The following is a 20,007-nucleotide window of genomic DNA, read 5'->3' on the forward strand; positions in this document are numbered from 1 at the left end:
TCCTCAATGGTAGCTACTGAAACAAGGTTCTTCTTCAGGCCTAGAACATAGAGGACATCTCTGAGATGGAGAGAGCTACCTGGCTTCCTCTCAAAATTGACAATACCAACTCTCCTAGTTGCGTACTTGCCATCATCTCCTATCTCAATCTGAAACTACATGTCCTTCGCCTTCAGGTGGCTGAAATACTCCTTGTTCCTCGATCACGTGGAAGGGTGCTCCCGAATCAATATACCATACGCTGTTGTCCGCCCGCTGAGCTTGCCATGCAAGCTATCAATGGGAAATCTTTCTTGAACTAAGAAGAAAATGCATCTACCTCAGCTGATGCAACAACATGATCCTTACTGGACTCCTCCTTCCAATTAGGACACTTATTGACATAGTGTTTGAACTCATGGCAATGGAAGTACTTGATCTTGCTTAAATCCTTGTTCTTCCTCTTCCTCTCACCCTTCTAATTGGACTCGACCTCTCCTTGGCCCTTCTTGCCCTTGGCTTTGTTAACTTTGCCTTCGAGGGCCAAATTCTGCTTGTCCTCTATTGGCATTGATCTCCTAGCTCTCGTCCCTCTCCGAATTTGTTGTTGAACGGAGTCACTCCATAGCCTTTCCCAACTGAGAATATTGTCTCCACCACTTACTATATCTTGGAAATTCTCCCAAGACTTCTGAAGTCGCAGAAGTGCAAGACTCACAAGGTCACTGTCTAATATAGTCACACCAACTCCACCTAGCTCATCCCGAACTTGAGTGAACTTTGAAAGATATGTGATGATGGCTCTCCTTTGCTCATTTAGATACTTCTTAGCTTCTCTTTGAGAGCAAGCTTCTTGGCATCACTGGAACCCTGATACAGATCTAAGATGGCTTTAAACATCTCATATGTTGTCTTCTTCTCATGGAGATGAAGGATAATATGGTCTTTGATCCCCTCAAGAATGATCCTCCTCGCCTTGGTGTCATTCTTGTTATGTTGGATCAATTGTTGGGCATCTTTAGGTGGAGCTATTTGCTTCTTCACAAACTCGAGCACCCCATTATCTTCCAACACCACTGATACATGCTCCTTCCATGAGCAGAAGTTCGAGGCTCCCTTTAAACTGTGATCTGACCTTAGTCCTTGGAACACCATACTGCTATGCAAATAACTGCTTTGCTCTTCAAACTTTAGTGCAAGCCTTCAACTTTGACCCAATGTTCCACCAAGGTTCCGGGACGAGGGGGCGCGAGAGCGGCCTATGCAAAAGCTCCCTACCATTTTTTAGGAAATGTGGGGGAGCGTCAAAGTCTTAAAAATTTATAAATATAAAATATAATTTATTAATTGAGTCCACTATGACAATTTGGTTTGAATTGAAAAGCTGCAAAACATGATCATTGATATGAATTCCTGGAGCAAGAAAGCAATGAATTTGAAAATTTACACAATCCTTCTTAGAAGAAAACTTAAACAAAGAGAGAACTGTCCTTCTTAGAAGAAAAACATAGAGAGAACTCAGAACTATAGTGGATTATGTATAATGATTTTGAGAAACTGGACTTCTAAGTTCTTGACATATTAGTTAGGCAGGCCGTAGATTTTCAACTGATAATATTAATATATGAATAGCCTATTTGGCAATGCTTCCATAGGACTAGCCCATAGGTCTGATATACCTTCACAATTCTGTTTTAGATACTGCTAACCTAGAGAAAAAGTCTAAAAGAAATCATTTTTGGAACTTGGACTAAACGGAACCTGGATGCTTTTTCCACAGGTAAAGACCATAGGTCTAATATAGTAATAGGCTGACTGTCTATTGTTTATTCAGTTCCCAGGTAACCATTGCGACAACCATAACCTTGTGCCATAGATCTTTCCATCGGCAATCTCATGCAAAAAATGATAGACACGTAAGTGGAAGTTACTTTCTTCTTTTCCTGTTGTTAGACTGCTTAGTTAGTTTCCATTTTACAGATCTTGCTGGTTTCTTTCTTTGAGCGAATGTAAATTTTGAACCCTTTAAGTTCTCATGCGATCAAAATTAGATGTCAGGGCAGAATTTTGAGAAATCATATAGGAAAGTAGTTGGGTGGCTGGTGGAATATTAACATTCTGTATTTTAATCAGGTCTTATTATATCAACAATATTATATTTCAGTCAGGTCTCATCAACACAACGCATGGTAGTCAAGGAGGCAGTCTTTTAAGTTTTTACAAGTCGGATTTTTCACCCATACTTGTGGTTAATTGGTTCCTGGAAACAAAATAGTCAGATCCACTTTTTAGAACATGTGATAGTAGGCTCTTTTCCTAAACCTACTATCACCATGAACGGGGAGAGCCCATATTGAACCGATTCAAGGTCTTGGTTTTCCTAGCTTGCACTTTCAACAAATTGTATTAATTCACTGACTTTTTTTAGGTAATTTACCTTTCGTATACAATTCCTAATACAATCAATAATGATATAGGCACTGTTTATTAAAATCCGAACAGTGAAATCCAACACTGTGAGTGGAGCGCTCAACGAACTTGCAAAGGCTGTGAGTGTTGTTCATGGTTCAGGGTGCCGTTTTTACAACATGAAACAACGATTTTCCAAAACCCTAAACATTAATCAACTCTTAATTAAAGATTAAGTTTAGCGTTTAGTTAATTAAAATGGTTTTTAATGCATTAAAGGTGTGCCACGTCCCCCCTCGTCCCCCCACGTCCCCTCTCGCCCCCCCTCGTCCCCTCTCGTCCCCCCACGCCCCCCCACGTCCCCCTTTTCGGAAACGCCCCCTCAGGGAAGGGAAACGTTTCCCTGGCACGTCCCCCTGAGTTTCCTCCATTTTGGGAGCGTGGGGAAATGTCCCCTACTCGTCCCCAAGTCCCCGGAGTGCGGGGGAGCGAGGAAACTAGACCCCTAGGGGGGGGGGCGAGTCCCCGTGGAACACTGCTTTGACCTACCTTATTAACTAAATGGTCAAATTGGTGCTGGTCTTTATACTAATCTCTTCTCTGATACCATGTTAAGTTTCCATGAAACTCTGCAACTACTTAGATGAATAACCGAAAATTGAAACCTAGTTTACTTTCACTAAGATGAGAAGTTTCTTAACAATTCATAAGTAGCGGAATAAAAACGCCATAGATAAAAAATACATTAGACAAATTGACACACTTGTTTACTTAGGAATCCCAATAGGGAAAACCTGCTATCTTTGTTGTGGTATTTTATTGATTGTTCTTGAGCAATTGGATCTATTACAAAGCAATCTCTCTTTGAGAAAACGTTTTGCTTCTTCTCACAAATCTCAATTGATACAATTCATCTTGGCTTGCCTTGATCACTGCTTGATCCTGGCCGTCTAGCATGCAACTGTTCCTCTGCTGCCTCGTTGACTTGCTATGCAAATCTTGCTCTCGTCTCCTTGATCTTTGTGCACTAGAAGCCTCCTAACTCCTTGGGCACTAGGTCCCTATTTCCTAGCGCACATGAGAACCCTAAATCCTAGCACAAATCTGCCCAGATTTGGCTCCTATCTTGTAGCGCAATTCCTTCTATTATCTTGCGCACTTGTGACTTCCTACTCCATAGGACACAAGCCCTGTGCACAATCTCCTAAATACTTGCACACTTCTGATCTCTTATTCCTTATGACACAAGCTCTCTGCGCTCTCCACAATTAAAGATGATCTCACAAACCTTGTGAACAAAAACTTATAATTTCCTGTGCCTTTGTCCTCCTCTTTATAGATCCAATTCGAGCATGCAAGGAGATCCAATTCAAATTTAGAAGCTCGAGTCTTTGCTTGCGAGTTATCTGAGAGTGACACTCTTTCTCTCTCCAATCAACATTGGAGTTCTTAACTTGTTCTTCATTCAATCAAGACTGAAGACTAACTCACTCTAAGTGAACTTGTAACTGCCGCCTCGTTCTGTAGTCAAACTGATGAAGACTCCACTTAACTGAAGCTCCAACTCTATGCATGTCATCTTGATGATTATTCCAGTAAACTGGAAATAAACTTATCCTAACTGAAGTCCAACTCATGAGCTTTCACTCATACTGAGCGAAAGATAAATCGAGGTCTTCACTTGCTAAGGCACAAGCTAGAAGACCTTTACCTGCTACATTTTCAATAGTCTCATTTGAAAAGCTTCCTGTAGACAGTTTCAACAGCAACCAAGCTTGCCTTTGCTTTGGCAATTTTTTGATCTGAGAAAGTGGGTAACCATATATTCCTTTACCAAAACTGTTGCCAGAATAATAATGTTAAAGCATCTTTTATCCATGTCTGAACTGGAATCCTCAGGATGAAAATAACGGGAAGTCTAATGCTTCAGGTTCTATCCTTTATAATATATATCAAAGTATGTCTCCAGTTGTCCTTTTTAGAAAATTGAAATATCTATTAAACAAAATGTTATTATGTTAGGTCCCTATACTACTAGTGTAACCCCTTATTGTTATTACTGCAACCCCCTTATTATATTGTTGTGCCCATGTAGTCCCCATATTGTTCTTATTGTGCCCCATAGAAACCCACTATTGTTATTGTTGTGCCCTTACATTATTATTGTTATGTCGGCTCTGATTATATTATGACCCCTTAGACTCCTATATATAGAAAGGAGGTATTGTCATTTGTATCATCTAAGAATTGTTCATTTGTGTAATGTAAAGGAGGTTGCCCTCTCGAAGAGGCTGATTTTTAAGGCGTTGATCTTTCTTTTTTATCTTTTTGTGAGTTGGTTTCACAACATTTGGTATCAGAGCTTTGGATTCTAGGGTGTCGTTGCTTCAAACAAGTCATCGTGGCATTTTCGCTATAACTTTTTTTTTGTGACGTTTCTGAACCTCGGGTCCGAATTTCAGATCTTGGCTTGCTATATTTTCAGAGATATGATCCAAGGAAGCTAGGGTTTTTTAGGATCTCGAATTATATCTCAAACAGGTGACCTGGGGAAAATCATCATAACTTTTTTTTTCTGAGCATCAAATTGAAATTTCGTAAGAAGTTACAGAAAGAGGACGACCTTTAGTTTTCTATGTATCAGTTTCAGGTCTGAAGGTTGAAACAATGACACGTGGCACTTCGTACAAGTTTGCTCTACTGAAAAAGTGTATAATCAGGTTATCTTGGGAGATTGGGCATAACGTTTTCTTGGAGAATCCAATTTCAATCCTACTGGTGGCGTTGGAAAGAGGACTCAGAGGGCTACCACAGTTCAGAATTTCAAAACTTGGAGATCCGAAATTACAGAGTTACAGTCGTTTCAAGATCGAGCTCCTAAAATCAAGAAAAGGCGATATGAAGAAGTTTGATGGCAAGGATCCGATAAATTGGATACTACAGATGGAGCAATATTTTGATCTACATGATGTACAACTGCTACAAAAGGTATGTATTGCATCTTTATATTTAGAATCGAATCAATTTTTATGGTATAAAGGGCTTTGTTCTCGTAAATCACTTGTCACTTGGCCAATTTTCACGGAGGAAATGATAGCACATTATGAGGATAAAAAGAGCAACACCTTCTTTAGCCAATTGATAAATCTCAAACAAAAGGGTTCAATGGCACAACACATTGAAGACTTCCAAAAATTGAATATAAGGGTAAATGATATTTCAGAGAAGCAAAGGATTGATGTCTTCATAGGGACTTTAAAGGATAATATTCAACATGAGGTTCGTCTTTGGGAACCTGATTCATTGGAGAAGGCATTAAGGTTGGTAAGAAAAATTGAAAACGGAATTATAGAAACAAAGAATCCTATCACTCACAACTATAAATATGGAAATGTTTTTTCTCCTAGCCTTCCACAACTTACAAGGTTTACACCACAACAATTGGAAGAAAAAAGAGAAAAAGGGCTTTGTTACATTTGTGATAGCAAATATACTAAAGGTCATAAGTGTGCTGAGAAGAAATTCTTTTACATAGATTGTGAAGAGGAGGAAGAAAATGATCAAGAAACATCAAAAGAAGAGGATATACACCAGGAACCAACCTCAGAGAAAGAAGAAATGAATTCAACCATATCTTGTAAAGCGTTGGCAAGAATTACCACTCCCCAAACTCTCAAGATAAAAGGACATATCAAGAAGAAAAAGGTTCAAGAAGTGAAAGATCACATCGAGCATCAAGAAATGAATCGAACCATATGTTGTAATGCATTGGCAGGAATTACCACTCCTCAAACTCTCAAGATAGAAGGACATATCAAGAAGAAAAAGGTTCAAGCAGTGAAAGATCACATCGAGCATCAACAACAAGTTCTCCAACTTTTAAAGGATAACCCCACTTTGGCGAAGAATAGAATGAAACAACAGGCATATCAACATCGCAGTGAAAGAAATTTTGATGTAGGTGACTGGGTATTTCTACGACTACAACCATACAAACAAATGTCCCTCAAGCAAGCTAAGAAGGATAATAAATTATCACCAAAGTATTATGGTCCGTACAAGGTGTTACAAAAGATTGGTACTATGGCATACAAATTGGAGCTCCCTGCATCTTCCCGAGTGCCCCCAGCTCTCCATGTTTCATGCTTAAAGAAGGTTATAGGTGACAAGATCCTAGTTCAAACAATATTGTCGGAACTTGATGAGGAAGGAAAAATCATATTGGAACCCAAAGTAGTCACAGAAACCAGAACTCGACAGCTACGAAATCGATCAATTTCAGAGTATCTTATCAAGTGGAAGAACTTACCCGTTGAAGATTTCACATGGGAGGACGAGAATTTTATTCAGAAGCATCCAGGATTACTCAAGCACTGAGGACAACACTTTTTAAAGGAGAGGGGCATGTTAGGTCTCTATACTACTAGTGTAGCCCCTTATTGTTATTAGTGCAACCCCCTTATTGTATTGTTGTGCCCATGTAGTCCCCATGTTGTTATTATTGTGCCCCATAGAAGTCCACTATTGTTTTTGTTTTTGTTTGTTTGTTTTCTTTTTTCTTTCTTTTTCCCATAAATAAAATTCATAATTTCATTGGTGAAATTACATGCTGTAGATGCTTGAAGGCATATGCTGAAAACGTGGCTGTCTATCCACTGTCAATAAACTAATATTTACAATGAAACCCCAAGGGTATACTGTGCTGGTTCAAGACCTTAATAAAAGTTCAAAAAAATTCACCCACACAGGAGTGTATTTGCTGTCCATATTTACAATCTTTTACTCATAAATACTCGATAAAAAACAGTATCAACTATGCAAAAATTTCAAAATCAAGATGCTGATAATTAGGGGATGTTGCCCCTCTGTAGTCCCCCATCGATGTATGGCCTGTGGAAATAGTGATAGATTCCCGCAGGTGTATGTTCAACGATCATCCACTCTCCTAGAGGGCGATGCGTCACTTTTTTCGATAGCCTGTGTGCAGTTTCATTTCTTTCCCTATAGATATGAGAAATAGAAATCTGATCAAAGAATGTTTGAAAAAAACAATTTCTTCCATAATAGATCTCAAAGAGTAAGCATAACAAACAACTGTGTTGTTAAACCAATCAGTCACAATCTTTGAGTCCCCAAATATTTGTATGTTTCGACATTGTTTTAGAATGGCAAAGTATATCAAGTGGCGTAGAGATATCAGTTCAGCATGATTATTTGTGCCCGGACCCAATCCCATACTAATCTGGAAATAGTGTGATTCAGATAGGTGAAAACATATGCCTCCCCCATAGCCATGCTGCTGGGCAGCACCATCAAAATAGGCCCAAGGTATTGTTGTGTTTATCTGTTCCTGTCGAATATTCCTAGGTCTCTTTTGGCACTCATCATTTGGTAGTTCTTCAAATGCAGCGCAGATTTGCAGAGGGAGCAGGTTCCAGTTTACCGGCTTGTCTTCAAATATTTTGATGTTTTGCTTGAGCCATATGTACCATGAGACCAGAAGGGGAAGGTTTCTTGTTTTTTCCACAGCAGTAGTACCCCACCAGCTGTCCCATGCTGTTATAATATCTGCACCCTGCCAACTCATATTCAGATTTAGAGTTTGCAGGACTTGAGTCCAAATGTTCCTGGTGGTCGGACATGAGAGAAAAAGATGTTGGGTCGATTCCTCTTCTTGGAGGCATAGGACACACCAGGTAGGACCCAAAAATGCCCTCTTTTTTAAATAGGTTCCAGTGGGGATCTTATTTTCTAAAATGTTCCACATCAACAGTCTGGTACGCAGTGGAGCTTTTAATTTGCATAATGATACCCACTAGCTCCTTAAGACCTCTGGTTTTTTATCTGCAATGATGGTATCATAGCCCTGCTTTGAAGAATATTGTCCAGATTTTGAGTGTGCCCATATGAGTTCATCCTCTTCATTCTTTAATCTAACATGTGATTCTGTGAGTGCCTGGATATAGTTTTGCCATGTTCTGCTCCATTCATTTGGTATGTTCCAGTTCTGCTCAGTCAGCCATGCTTGTGTATGAAAAGTAGTATTCTGCTGATCACCTATCTGCCCGATGTACTTAATTCTCCTGCCGTTTAAATGATTTATCAGCCCAATTGATAACTGATGGGAATTTCCATTTCCAGACCATGGATCAATTCCAATGCGGATTGAGGCTCCATTTCCAATTTTCCATAACAGGCCATCCTTGATAATGGGAAGTGAATTAAGGATGGCCCTCCATATCACCGAAATGCCTTTTCTGTTCCATGTTGGACTTCTAATCCAGTCTATAATAGTAGATGGCCAGATATATTTATGTAGGATAACCTCAGTCCAAAGACTTTTTTGCTTTAGTAGTAACCAGCTCTGTTTTGCTGCCAAGGCTTGAGCAAAGGCAGGAAGTAGTTTAAGGCCCCAACCTCCCCACTTCTTTGGAGTAGCAATTTTGATCCATTTAACCCAGGCAAAAGGTTTGCCCTCCTTTCTTCCATTCCAAAGAAATTTGCAACAGATTTGTTGAATTCTGTGAAGGACCCCTCTTGGAATCCAGGCCAGTGACATCCAGTAAACCGGAGTGGCTTCAAGGACTGATTTGATAAGAATTAGTCTGCCAGCCCTAGAGAGGAACCTGTGACACCAACAGTTTATTCTCTTCTCCACTTTTGTGATAAGCCAGGTCCAATTAGCAATTTTGTACCCATCTGGTTTTAGCCTGAAACCCAGATATTTGAGCCCCTCCATCAGCTCAGTAGCTTGAAATGGAAATTTTTGTATGGCTAGCTGTGTTTCCTGTTGTGTACAATCAGATAGAGAGATGGTGGATTTATCTCTGTTGATTTCCATTCCCGTTGTCCTGTAGAAGAGACTTAGAATCTCATACAATGAAGTGGTGTCCAAAATACTACCATTCAGATAAATCAATATGTCATCTACAAATAGTAGATGTGTCAGATAGTAATGGTCCATAATTTTTAACCCTCTGAGGCCCCCTCTTCTTTTTTCTGAATCAATTAGCTTGCTCAATCCTTCCATAACCAATAAGAATAGTAGTGGAGATAAAGGACATCCCTGCCTTATCCCTCTAGCTATATTAAAGGATGGAGTTGCAGACCCATTGATGAGAATGGCAAACGAAACAGAGGAGATGCAACCCATGATCCAGTTGATGAGAGCTGGGGGAAAACCCAAGTGAGTGATAATCATCTTGATGTATAGCTAATTCACTTTGTCGAAAGCCTTTGATAGATCAATTTTGAGAGTAAGTCCCTTGAGATTTTTGTGCTTTATAGAGTGTAGGGCTTCCTGGGCTGAGCCAATATCATCCTGAATATGTCTATGGTGGAGGAAAGCAAATTGCTCTTGAGAGATATGGTTTGATAAAATGTGCTCGATGCGGTTGGCTATGATTTTGGAAATAATTTTATACAGACAGTTGCATAAGGATATGCGGCGGAAATTGTTGAAAGAGGCTGGTGAGTCTGTCTTAGGGATCAAAGCCAAATAGGTGAAATTGATGGGCGGGTGGATGTGTCTAGTAATTCTACTTTCTTCAATGACCGCCAGAAGGTCCTGTCCCAGAAGCTCTAGAAAAGTCGTGTAGAATTCAACCGGCCAGCCATCCAGGCCAGGACTCTTGTCCTTCTTGAACCATTTAAGTGTTCCTTCCAATTCCTCCATGGTGACAGGTTGTATCAGATCCTCCACATCATCCGGATCCACAAACCTAGGGAAATGGCCAGCCAGGTTAATGATGTCCGGGAGGGTGATGGCTGCCGGCACAGTAAATTGACTTTTGAAATGGGTATTCCCCAACCTGGCTAATTGAGGGTGAGTAGAGGCCCATCCGTCTAGGTCACAGGGCAGCTGCCAAATGGTGTTAGTGGCCTTCCTACCATTGGCAAAATTGTGGAAAAACTTAGTATTTCCATCTCCCGCTTGTAGCCAAATAGCCCTACTTTTTAGCCTCCACTGTTCTTCCTTTTCAAGTAGAATCTTTGCCTTTTGGTTTTCCAGACTTATCAGTTGGAGTTTAGTGTCATCCGTTAAGTATCCAAGCCCCTTTTCATCCGTGAGCTGAGCTATCTGTAATTCAATGACCTTTAGGTTCTGTTCATCTCTCAATTTCTTCTGCCTTGACCATTCCTCTGTCATAGTCCTGAGTTTTTTAAGTCGAACACAAAAATCAGCTGCCATTCTCTGCTCCCTGAGAGGGGGTTGTGCTCTCCAGAATTCAGTTACCAGATTGATGAAATCTGGGTCTTTTAGGTATCCAATAAAGAATTTGAAGGGGGCACGGGGCTTTTTTGAGGGACTAGAGATTTGAAGATATATGGGGAGGTGATCAGAAGATCCTCCAGTACCGACCCATTGTCTGTATAAGGGTAGGGTACGGAGGAGATCTTCATGAATCAAAAAACGGTCCAATCTCCGACCCAAGGTAGCATCACCCGTCCTCCTGTTATGCCATGTGGGCAATTTCTTATTCATAGGAACATCCACTAGTTTAAAGGTATCCAATAGTGTGCTCATCTGGTCCGATATAGGGTCGATCTGGGAGTGATGTCGCCAAGATTCCTCCATTCCCAAAGAAAAATTTAAGTCACCCCCAATAACTGTGGTGTTTGAGACCAGATTGTGTTCCAACAAATTGTGCCAAAACTCCATTCTGTTTTGGTTTGGGGCATATATGTTAATCACTTTTAACTGATACCCAAGCTCACTCACACAAATATCCATACCAATGAAGCCCAAACCGCCCCAGGAGGAAATATGCTTGACAATTTTAGGGTTTATTCCTATAGCAAGACCTCTGGATCTGCCAATAGCATCCATACCTTGAAAAATCCAGCCCGGAAGGATAGAGTGGAGGGTTCTGTTAATGATGTTAGATGTGCCAAGGGTTTCCTGTAGGAAGAGGATGTCACAATTGTAGCTATGTAATAGATGTTTTAGAGCCAATCGCTTTTTGGGGTTGGCTAATCCCCTGCAGTTCTAGGAGAGCCAAATCATGGGGAGACAGGGGTGGAGGGCTCAATTGCTCTAAGTACCCTTTCAATGGTGTATTGATGGCCCCTCGCTACATCAGCCATTGCTGTCTTGATGGCTGTTTTGATCCTGGATGGGCGCCCTCTGGTAGGTTTATTTTTCTTGGTCCTTCCGAGGGAGTGGCCCAAACCAAAATGAGGAGTTAAATGTCGAGCTCTGGATCTGAGGTTGTAGGGGTGGGATCCCGTCCCAGAAGGGGAGGATGTATGAGATGGAGGAGTGGAAAAATCCCTGTGGGAAGTAGGTGTAGTAGAGAAAGTGGGGGGGGGAGGAAATATGGAGCAAGGGATGGTAGGGATAGAGCAAAGAGCAGTGGAAGGGGGATGCAAGGATGAATGCAGAGTAGAAAACATAACATCTGAAAAAAGTACAGAGGTTATGGGGATAGATCCATTACCCGGGAGAGGAGGCGCTTCCGCAGCAGATTTGGAGCATGTCCGAGGAGGTGAGGTCGGAGCCCTTCGCCGATTTTTTGCCTTTTGTGTAGCGCCCACCGCAGCCTCAGGTGGTGCCTGTCCTTGTTGCTAATCTCCCTTATTCAGCTCTTCTGAGATATGGTGTTTGGTCCCCCGAGAGGTCTCTGAAGTCACCGAAGAAAGCAGTGGACAATCCTTGTATAGGTGACCCACTTTGTGGCACCTCCTACATCGAAATGGGACTCCTTCATAGTCCAGGAGTTGTTTGCGCGAGAAATGTCTCCTGTGAAGAGTGATTTTTTCTTCAAGCCCCTCCCTGGTGTCAAGGTGTACCAAAATCCTTGCCATAGTCATAATGCCGGTCTTTTCATAGGACTGATCGTGCTCAAGGTAAGTCCCCAGTGCATCTCCAATACGTTTAAAAACTTGAGGAGTCCAAAACTGCATGGGCAAACCAGGAAGTCTGACCCAAATAGGCCCTGCTCCCAACTGTTCACGCTCCGGATCGAAGAGTGGATCCCATCTCTTCAACAGTACAGGAGCAAGCTCAATATGCCAGTAGCGCGATAATATCCAGTCCGTGTACTCCTCCCTATGAAAGCGGAGGGCAAACCATCCTCTGGCCAAAACCCTAATCACAGGAAGTTCTTTCAACAGTGAACCCCAAATCTCCATGGTCCATTGATGCAGACGCTCCACTGTATAGTTCCTGCCTCGTACACGTCCAACAAGAACTTTCCTCGCTGTGTCCATAGCGTTAGCCATAGGAACGTCTTCTCCAAAAGTCAAATTTATGTCAGTATCCACCGCTCTGAGGCACCGACCCTTTTTGGGCTTGTCCGTGCATCGGCCCGTGGGATGTTCTCTGAGTAAGCTTCTGCACGCTTCCGAGGAGCTTTGCTGGGCAGATATCGCAGGTCTAGGGTTTGGAATGGGTGAACTGAAGCAACCAGATCGAATCGGGGAGTGTGGGTTGTAACTACACGAGCCCGGATGTATGAAGGACTGTGCAGGGTGCGGGAGGTTTGAAGGGCCAGCCGGAGCCAAGGAGAAGGAAGGAGGGTTCAGTGGCAAAGAATGGTGCGGGGGATGAGTCAAGGGAGAGTCAAAAGTGGGCGATGCTTGAAGACTAGTGCCGAGCAGATTCAGAGTGGCCGGAGAGAGGGGAGGGCATTCCAAACCGGGAATGTCATCAACATTGACAGCAGGAGGGTGTTGTTTACCGGAGGAGGGCGGGTGTTGCGGCGATTGAAGTGCAGCTGTCATCCGAAGCGTTTTATTCTGCCAGGGGCCCATGTCCGGGCCAGCTTGATGAGCCCAAATCTCCTGTTCTGGCATGGGGTCCTCCTCGTAATCCACGAGGTCTTCTTCAACCATTGTAACCGACAGTAAAACCTGACCCCCATATAACCAGGGGAGGGTGGACTGTTGAGAAAACGGAGTTGCGCAACCAACGGTCAATATTCCACAAAACAACAAACAACAATTGACAGGTCTGTTGATTACAAGGTCCAAAACCAATATTGTATGCATAAACCGCGGTCAGACCCGCGTGGTATACCACCCAGCATATACCATCTCCATTGCCGCTGGTAAAAACACCGCTTCAGGTACCCTGTTGACCTAGGGTTTCGCCATGTCTAGGGTTTCCGGAGCTCAGACCTCTCTCCAATCACCACCCTTCCACTATTGTTATTGTTGTGCCCCTACAATATTATTGTTATTTAGGCTCTGATTATATTGGGACCACTTAGACTCCTATATATAGAAAGGAGGTATTGTCATTTGTATCATCCAATAATTGTTCATTTGTGTAATGTGAAGGGGGTTGCCCCCTCGAAGAGGTTGATTTCTAAGGCGCCGATCTTTCTTTTCTATCTTTTCTTGAGTTGGTTTCATAACATATTAAATGCTAAGTAAGACTCACCTTTGTTTTTATGATGCAATTTTCTCCTGTCTTTCTCTTCAGAAACAATTCTTATGGCAAGTTAAGTTTGACAGAGCACCGGATCGACCAAGTCTCTTGGCATTTGCGAATCTTCTTTATTTAGCTACAATGGAATATAGATTAGTTCATATATCTTTCCTTTTTTTTTTACAATGCATCTAGCTGAAGATTAGGCAGGGATTTCATTCTTGCCCTTGGAAGAAGTTTTGGATGTTCAGCTCCAGTAACATGGAAGGTCCCCTGGGCACATACACATGGAATCATGGTTGTTCATTCATTATTAAGCAATCTCATCCTAGTGGTTGTTCATTCATTTTTTAACAATCTCGTCATAGTTGTTGTTCATTCATTTTTTAACAATCTCGTCTTAGTTGTTCATTCATTTTTAAGCAATATCATCATAGTTCCCTTTTTCTTCTATTACCTTTCCTCTATTCCAGAATCAACAGATTTTATCGTCACATCATTGAGGCAAGTGTGAGGTCAAGTTTTGAAAGCCACTACTCAATAACCTTCCCCATCAAGATAGGAACATAGAGGAATGGTGCCACAGATCTGAGCATGACTTTAAGACAATGGCTGTGTAATAAGGAATGATGATTGAAATAATTTTGTTGTATACAAAGAAGTAGCAATTCCATTGCATCAAATCTGCATGAGGTCATCCATTTTCCTCTGGATAACAGGACACTTGGAGCTCTCTTATTGACATTTAAGATTTTTTAGTTAGACCTTTTTTTTAATTGCTCTTATGTATGGCTAGTTCAAATACTCAATTTGCATCTTTGCTAGTGAATTGAATAAATAATGGTTGGGCTTCTGGCACTAATAGTTAAGTGTTTTAGAGTATCTTATCCTTGAAACTAATTTTCAATGATCATCTTAGGTTTGGATCTTGCATGATAAAGGCCTCTTTGATGTTTTCTTGCAGGTTAATTCATTTTTGAATATCTACAATTTAACTGACAATACATGGGGTGGAACATTTGACACACCAAAGGATATGGCACATTCTCATTTAGGAATGGCAACAGATGGGCGCTATATCTATGTGGTAACAGGGCAATATGGACCACAATGTAGAGGACCCACAGCCAAGAACTTTGTCCTGGACACAAAGACCAAGAAATGGTCTAAGCTGCCTCCACTCCCTGTCCCAAGGTATGCAGGTGGTTCGATTTTATTTATCTTTTTAGATTATCATGTCTTTGGCTGTTTGATCAAAACTTCTGCTATCATCTCCATTTATTTTTAACAAGGCTAAGAAAGCATTGTATTAACCACAATATCCTCCACAAAATGAATTGTGAGCACGTACTTGGTTTGGACATTTTTGTTCACGAGATGGCCAATACTTTGCTTTGAGTCCTAATGGTTGCATTTGGTAATTCCTTATTTCCAAATTCTACGAAGAAGAAATTCCATCAAGATCTTGCCTTTTGGTTTTGTTTTGAACTGCTTAACATTCTATAGCCATTCATTTTTTTAAGCAATTCTACTTACAATGGATTAAAGAATAATATTGTTGTAGTATAAAATTTAAATTGCATAATTCCCTGAGTTGCATAGTTTAAAGAAACCTGGAGATGACAGATGAAAACATTGAAAAGAATAGGAGCAGAGCACACAGATGCAAATATGCAAACATTTGGACACAATCAGTGACAAAGCAAAAATATGGCATGTTGAATTAATGGAAGAATTTATATACAGAAGATCATCTCCAGAACATTTAAGAAATGAATTGGCTTTTTTTTTGGTTCAACTGTGGTTCACGGTCACTGAGTGGCTTCTATATCCACGGGCAATAATCTGGGCAGATTCACCTGAAGGGATCTACCCACCGCCCTAATATGTCGGGCCTAACCCCAAGGGCGTCGAGGAGATTTTGACCTCGTGTCCTCCCAATTGGCAAGGTACTTAGCAACAAGAACTCGACCAACTGAGCTATCCCTCGGGGCTAGAAATGGATTGGTATTTACTGTAAGGATCTCAGAGAATGAATGTCTTCTCCAATATATCATAAATAATCTTTGTGATGATCAGTGAGTTGGCAGAGGGTTGGAATGCAGTCTGTCCAACGCCCTTGTACATCCCAGCTTACCAAATCAATCAGTTCACATTTAATAATCCTTATTTTACTTTCAGGGTTTCTTTTGTGAATATAATCCAAATGTGTTCTGCAGTCTTTGGGTTTGCTCAAATACTACAAGAGATAATTAAAATAATCGAAAACTAATCAAAAGAAACAAGATAACTACTCAAAATACATAAGACTATCCACACAATACTAAGTAGACTGACACCTTCCCCTTTGTAGCTTGAGCACCCTGCCCAAAATTAAAAGGATATTGTATTAGCATTAGAGGAAATAGTGAAGGGAGGAGAAATAGAAGGTTCATTCTCAATTGCTGCTTCTGGTTTGGAAACTAGAACAATTGCACTGATGAAATTCATTTTGAAGTTGGCCATTGAACAATACTGCATCCTTGAATAAGAGGATTTCTGTAAAGATATAATTTTGTGTAGTTTAATGAATTAAACAATAGAATGAATTCGGAGCAAAGAAGAAAGCCTTTGATGAGAAAAGTAGGCCAACTTGAAAATAGAAGTATGATGTGGGACCAACCATAGTGGGCACATAATGGAATGGCCCCACCTACAGCTGGTCCATAGATTCAACTGATGTCACTCTGTAGTGTTTTTACATGCTGACCTCAGCATGGACAATTGACTAGTGCATATAAAGACTAAAGGGGCTTTCTTTCTCATCATTGTCATTTGGTTTATCTCCTAATTTTTCACACTTTTTCTCCTTTATTTATAGGGAAAGTTCAAGATTTGTAGTGCTTTTAACTTGTAAGTCTGAACAAGCATGACATTCCAATGTGAAATTGGAACACCTTATGAGCTATGATGTTGGAATTCTGCAAAAGGAATATTCATTGGCACAGATGGAACTTGATATCATCTTCTCAATTGCAAGACATGATACTTTGCATCTTATGAGCAATTTCTTCATTTTTGTACTTTTCTTTTCCCATGGAAAAAGATTGTAATTTTATTACGAGTAGTATAAAAGTACATTTTTCATGTGGTCAACACTAATACAAAAAGACACAAAATGTCCCATAAACTTAGCACTTGTTCACTAAATTCCTGACTGTTGTTCCTCCTTTGAACCTAGAGGGGAAATCTGTGACAATAGCAAGCTGGACCAAAAGTTCCAATCCAGTTGGATAGACATTGACCATACATATTCTTAAATAAATTCTGTGATTATGACTGACATTAACAAAAAAGGATTTAATATCTGAAGAAAAACCACTTATTGTAGAATTTTTAGTTGAGTTTCAGCTGCCACATCCTCATTGATAACCACAGAGGATTTCGCCAAAGGTCTTAGAAGGTCCCTCTTTTGAAAGGGCATCTGCCATTTGATTTGACTCTCAGTAGATACGGTAGATTGAAAACTTGGAGAAGAGAGAGGCTATCTCCCACAGATGTGTGGCCACTGCTACCAAATCTACATTTGATATCTGCTGTTTCTGTTTCATCCACTTGACCACCAGTGAAGAGCCACCAAAAACCTGACACTTTCTTCGCACTCTCAGAAGCTTTTTTGAGAAGTGTTTGTGGTGCCAACAGTTCAACTAAATTGTTGGTGCTCAGATCAACGTTTGATTTAAAAGTATAGTGGGCATCTGAGAAATATAAGATTCCTCCAAAACCACAATGCTGGTCTGGCCTTTGGTCTGCACCATCGTAAGAACCCAAGTATAACTTTTATTAATCACCAGCTCCCCAATCTGCCTTAGCATATTATTCATGGGTTCCTCTCTATAAAGATTGTAGGCTGCTACCACTTGAGAAAACCTTATATGTTGAGGACTGAAGTGCCTCAAACAAATGACCATTTTGAGCAAACCATAGTCCCCAAAGAGTCATGATGTACCTCGAGATCAGGCCGAATGAACCTTGCACACAAATAGGATTCTTGCCAATCCACAAATCTTGTAGCTTCAGTCAATTACCTAGATCTTTCCAAACCTGTACTATGAAACTGCAATGGACAAAAAGGTGTTGAATCGTTTCCTCTGTGGTGTAGCGAAGGACACACATCCTGTGACTAGATAATTACTTCTACAAGATGCACAGTATAATAATATTATTTTCTGCCAGATAATTACTTCCTAATGATTTTCACACAGTATTCTTATGCCATTGATATCATTCAGCAATTACACTTCAGAAAATATCGACAGTAAATGCAGCAGAAACAGTAAAGATCATAGAAAGACATCCTTGCACAATAGAGATAATATTTTTACCTTGGGAAGTGCAAGATTCACAAGGTTTTTTTTTCTGCTATTGTCTCGCCCACACCACCTTGCTCACCCCAAACATAAGTGAACTTTGAAAGATATGCAATGATGGGCTCTCCTTTGCTCATCCGAATCCTTCTAAGCTTCTCTTTGAGAGCAAGCCTCCTGGCATCACTGGAAAGCTGATACAAATCTAAGATGGCTTTAAACATCTCATATGCTGTCTTCTTCTCATGGAGAGGAGGAATAATACTGTCTCTGATCCCCTCAAGAATGATCCTTCTTGCCTTGGTGTCAGTCTTGTTATGCTGGGCCAACTGTTGGGCATCTGTAGGTGGTACTATTTGCTGCCTCACAAACTCTAGCACCCCACTATCTTCCAACTCCACTGATATCCGCTCCTTTCTCGTGCAAAAATTCGAGGCTCCCTCTAAACTGTGATCTAACCTTACTCCTTGGAATGCCATATAGCTATCCAAAGAATTTCTTTGCTCTTCAAACTCTAGCACAAGCCTCCTACTTAATCTGGGCTCTTCACTGATTGGACAATCTGGTGTTGGTCTTTATACTGCGCTCTGATACCATGTTAAATTTCCATGAAACTCTGAAACTACTTAGATGAATTACTGGAAACTGAAACTAGTTAACTTTCACCAAGATACAAAGCTTCTTAACAACTTATAAGCAGTGGAATAAAAACACATCGTACAAATATTGACACACTTATATTCTCAGGAAACCCAACAAGGAAAACCTGCTTTCTCTATGTGGTTATTTTATTGATTGTCCTTGGAGAAATTGAATCTATTATAAAGGAATCTGCCGCTCTTGAGAAAGCGTTCTTCTTCTCACACAAATCTCAGCTAATACAATTGACCTTGGCCTGCCTTGATCACTACTTGATCTCGATTCCTGCACACAATTCTTCCTCTGCTGTCTCCTTGACTTGATCTGCAACCCCTGCTGTCTTCACTGGCTAAGGCACAAGCCAAAAGAGTCAAAGACCTTTTCTCGTTACACTTTTGAATAGACTGGCATCCTGAAAGATCACCTTTTCAAACTTGAATATCTGACTTCAGCATCTATGTATCCATGCTTGTCATTTTTAAAATATCTTTCCAGTATCTGAACTGTGGATCTATCCACATACTATTTTAGTTATTTGGTTTCTTTTCGTATGATGTCTGCATAAGGATTTAGCTCTGGCTGTCTCACAACCTTGCTTCTTATTTTATCTTTCCTCAATATTTGTTGTGATTTATTGCCCTATGAAGCTGATTTCTAATCATTGATCAATGGAAGTTATGGAAAGAGTTGCTTTTGTTCCAATCTACTTAGATTAATGTGACATGATAAATAACAGATATGCTCCAGCAACCCAGCTTTGGAGAGGCAGATTGCATGTCATGGGTGGCAGCAAGGAGGATCGTCACGAGCCTGGTTTAGAGCACTGGAGTATTGCTGTCAGAGATGGTAAAGCCCTAGAGTCAGAATGGCGCCCGGAGATACCTATTCCTCGTGGTGGACCTCACAGGTTAGTAACCTCTTTTTGTTATATCACTAAATAAAGAAAAAATAAATATAAGTTAAGAGCCTAACATGTATTGTATAGTTGTCATTCCCACTTGCTCTCTGTTTTGTCTTTATAATGGCAATTCTATTTGCAGGGCTATTGGAGCTGAGTACATGATAATTACTAATTAATGGCATTCTTGGGTTTTTTTGGATGGTCTACTTGTAATAAATTGGTCTCCCTCCACTTAGTAACTATAACTTAATGTATCCATAGAAGACAATGTGAGTTAGCAAGCAATGCATCGTACTGAGATCTCAAGGGCATTCCCGTCAACAAAATTTCCATGCGACCTAAACTTATATGCATAGCAC

The 20,007-nt window shown here is 40.7% G+C and overlaps 1 protein-coding gene across 1 annotated transcript in view; it reads left to right on the top strand.

Moving 5' to 3' along the window:
- LOC149262235 (kelch repeat-containing protein At3g27220-like) overlaps positions 1 to 20,007 on the top strand; it is a 93,414-nt gene that overhangs the window by 28,424 nt on the left and 44,983 nt on the right. The window contains exons 3-4 of the mRNA XM_089423743.1: positions 14,727 to 14,956; positions 19,484 to 19,654. Coding sequence (XP_089279869.1) covers positions 14,727 to 14,956; positions 19,484 to 19,654 — 401 coding nt within the window. The remainder of the gene's footprint in view (positions 1 to 14,726; positions 14,957 to 19,483; positions 19,655 to 20,007) is intronic.

Source organism: Pinus tabuliformis, chromosome 6, assembly GCF_031772625.1.
Source record: "Pinus tabuliformis cultivar Carrire ecotype Pingquan chromosome 6, CPIR1, whole genome shotgun sequence".
Classification (NCBI taxonomy): domain Eukaryota; kingdom Viridiplantae; phylum Streptophyta; class Pinopsida; order Pinales; family Pinaceae; genus Pinus; species Pinus tabuliformis.